Below are 3,083 nucleotides of genomic sequence, written 5' to 3' on the forward strand. Positions count from 1 at the left end.
CTAGTACCTATCAATTGCATTGTCATTGGGGCATAACAAACTTCTCATGTGTGAAATATGTCAAATGAACATGGAGAAACCCAGGAGCTTTTCATTTTTTAGTATAGAGTAGGTTTATATGATGTATTTTTTGAAAATCTATGTTACGAATGGAAAAAGAAGCTCATTTGGGATTTTTTTAGTACAAAGTCGGTTTATATGATGTATTTTTTCAAAAATCTATGTTAGGACAAAGCTTATGAATGGAAAAAAGAAAGCTCACTTGGAATTTTTGGCACTCAATCCGAGTGATTCCCACCTAGGCCAAATAAAATTCCCATCATAAGGGCCGTCCATGTGCGAGAAAAGTCTGTCCTTTGCACACGACAAGGGTGTCCTTTCCACACGACGAGGGTGGTGAGTTCCTCGTGAATTCTCTAAGTGCCCTTAAAAAGAAACGAAGGTAGCCCTCCCAACTAGTTCCATTGTTGCTCGCCTTCTGTTGTGGTAGTAATCCTGCAAGAGCTCTTTCGTGTTCTCTTGTTGTTGTGGTAGTAGATTCGCAAGAGCTCTTTCGTGTTCTCTTGTTGTTGTGGTAGTAGATTTTTCAAGAGCTCTTTCGTGTTCTCTTGTTGTTGTGGTAGTAGATTTTTCAAGAGCTCTTTCGTGTTCTCTTGTCGTTGAGTGGTAGTAGATTCTTTCTTGTTCTCTTGTTGCAATGGCATCCCCTTCTGTGAAGGTGTCGAAAGTAGCCGTAGAATACCCCTTGCCAGCCAGCGCTCAGACGCACGAAGTGGTGGCTCCGGATGATAATCTGTTGGTCATCTCGCAGCAGCCTGACGGTGCCATCGTGAAGGTGGCGCTCGATCCTACCTCCGGTCGTCCTCTCGAAGCCCAGAAATTCATTCTCGACGGGCCATGGAGTGGTATCCACGGGCTGCATTTGTCCAAGCAGAACGAGGGCTTCTTCTGGGCGACCCTCCAGTTCCAATCCGCAATCCTCCTGCTCGACCCTGTACCGGGCGACATCACTTCCCCACCCTCGGAGCAGCAGCGTATCACCCTCCCCTCGTCTGTTCGCGGGCCTCACGTTGTGATTGAGGACGGCGATTACCTCTGGACGACCTGCAAGGACAGCCACCATGTCGTTCGCATAGACCTTAACGACGACAGCGAGTCCAGATTTACCATCTACCAGTGCAGCGCCAGACCCATCTTTGTGGCCGTCCACTCAAGCGCCGTCCACTCACGCGCCGGTGCCGTTGTCTACGCGAGCTTGGACCTGAGCAGCAAGATCCTCCGCATTGAGCCAGACGCAGAAGATCCCCTCAAGGAGATAGAAATTCCCGCCGCCAACGGCAACACTCCGGTGGGACTCCGTACAGGACCAGACGGCAATGTCTGGTTTGTTCTGCTCGGTGACAGCTCCGGCGGGACTGGGACCTTCGGACGCATCTCCGAAAATGGCGACATTACCTGGTTTCAGCTTGCCTCGCCCGCCGGAGCCAAAGCTGGGCTCATCCATCTGGCGTTCGACCATAACTGGCCGACGGACCAAGGGCTGCGGGTATGGCTACTTGGCTCCTCCATGGCTTCCGAAAATTGCCTCAACGCCATCTTCACGGTCATTTTGGGCGGTGATCCGTTGCGCATAGTGAGCGAAGACACCATAACATTACCAACGCCGAATTGCATGAATCATCGTATTCTGCTGCATGGCTCAGCGCTGTTCGTGACGGAGCTGGGAGTCTCGACGATTGCAAGAGTTACTGGAGCAGGGGCATTACTAGGGGCGAGTGAGGATGCAAACAGCCGATTGCCAAGCGAGACGTGGGATTCCTACAGCCTCTGGGGATTGGGTAGATCCATCCAAAACTTCCGGTACTCGGAGGTCTCCACAGTCTCAGCAACTTTGCAAAAGCCTTCCAAGCGACGACGTACTAAAATCGATGGCATATGAGATGTTTCGAAAAATTCGCGAATCGAACAACAAATAGAGACCAGCTTGAATACATGGACCTTTTATTTTGCTATGGACTACCTCATCTTGTTGGCCTTCCTCTTAAGGGTAGGTCTTAGTAACGAGTCTTAATCTTGAAAACGAAAAATGATTTTCCTATGTCATTATTTGGCGTCTTGATTTTGTGGTGAGTTGACCCATCCACAGGCAGCAAGCCACTTGGACAATGTCCACCTTGTTCTTTTTCTTAATAATTAGGCTTTTGGTTTGATAATATTCATCACCTCAATTCTCTTCACCATGTGCCCGATAATTGTATCATTTGTTCATTTGTTCATTTGTTAGCACTACCTCCTTGGAGTGAGTGCTATAGTGGAGAAATGGATTCTCCTTTTGTGAATTTGTCCCTAAGGATGCATACTAAAGTTGACTACTAGATTCTCCTTTTCTGAATCCCAATTGTAATTGTTTTTCAAAAAGGTTGCTTAGGTACAAAGTCACGTTAAGTTTAATTAAACTATATGCTCTAAATAAGATTACAAAGTGCTATATACGTAAACTATATGTACTTGTAATATACTAAGAGATAGTGCCTGCATGCACTTGTGAACCATTGATTGATTTCTATATCCTTAGCAAACAATATTGTGCTTCTTTTGCTTGGTAATTTAATTCGGGAAGTTCTTCTTTGGACCCTTATTCTTATGTTCAAAAGATTTGTTTCTATGTTTCTTCCATTGATGGCATGATACATCATTGTTTTTTTTAAAAAAATTACTTATCCAAATTCATTAAGGGGGTGGTCACCCCTAGCAAAATACCATATACAAAGCTTCGGCCAACATAGGCATTAGCCCTTGGCCTATGTTGCAAACATCCAAAAGAGACTTTTTCATTGCTTAATCACTCATTAAGTGGACCTCCACCTCCATCAAAGTGGCACTAACTATCTCGTCCTTTCCTTGTGGGACCTTACTTAGATCATTCATGTTGTCCTTTACTAATCTTAGGATGCATGATCCCCTAAAGGCTACCTTTATGTCTTATTGAAACACAATTTGATTTCAGATATCACAGGCTGCCAACATCACCATGGTGTGGATATACGGTCAAGCTGAGCTTGGGTGGAAGGGAGGTCTGAGGC

General features: G+C 45.8%; 1 protein-coding gene across 1 annotated transcript; it reads left to right on the forward strand.

Annotated features, from left to right (window-relative positions):
- Positions 1-416: 416 nt before the first annotated feature.
- On the forward strand, positions 417-2,103 carry LOC147880617 (uncharacterized). Its single transcript, XM_087371071.1, has 2 exons — positions 417-619; positions 665-2,103. The coding sequence occupies exon 2, from the start codon at positions 698-700 to the stop codon at positions 1,937-1,939; it is 1,242 nt and encodes a 413-aa protein (XP_087227197.1). The 5' UTR covers positions 417-619; positions 665-697; the 3' UTR covers positions 1,940-2,103.
- Positions 2,104-3,083: the final 980 nt, after the last annotated feature.

The sequence above is a fragment of the Dipteris shenzhenensis genome, chromosome 32, assembly GCF_047967505.1.
Source record: "Dipteris shenzhenensis isolate YYH24624 ecotype China chromosome 32, Dip_SZ_1.0, whole genome shotgun sequence".
In the NCBI taxonomy this organism is placed as follows: domain Eukaryota; kingdom Viridiplantae; phylum Streptophyta; class Polypodiopsida; order Gleicheniales; family Dipteridaceae; genus Dipteris; species Dipteris shenzhenensis.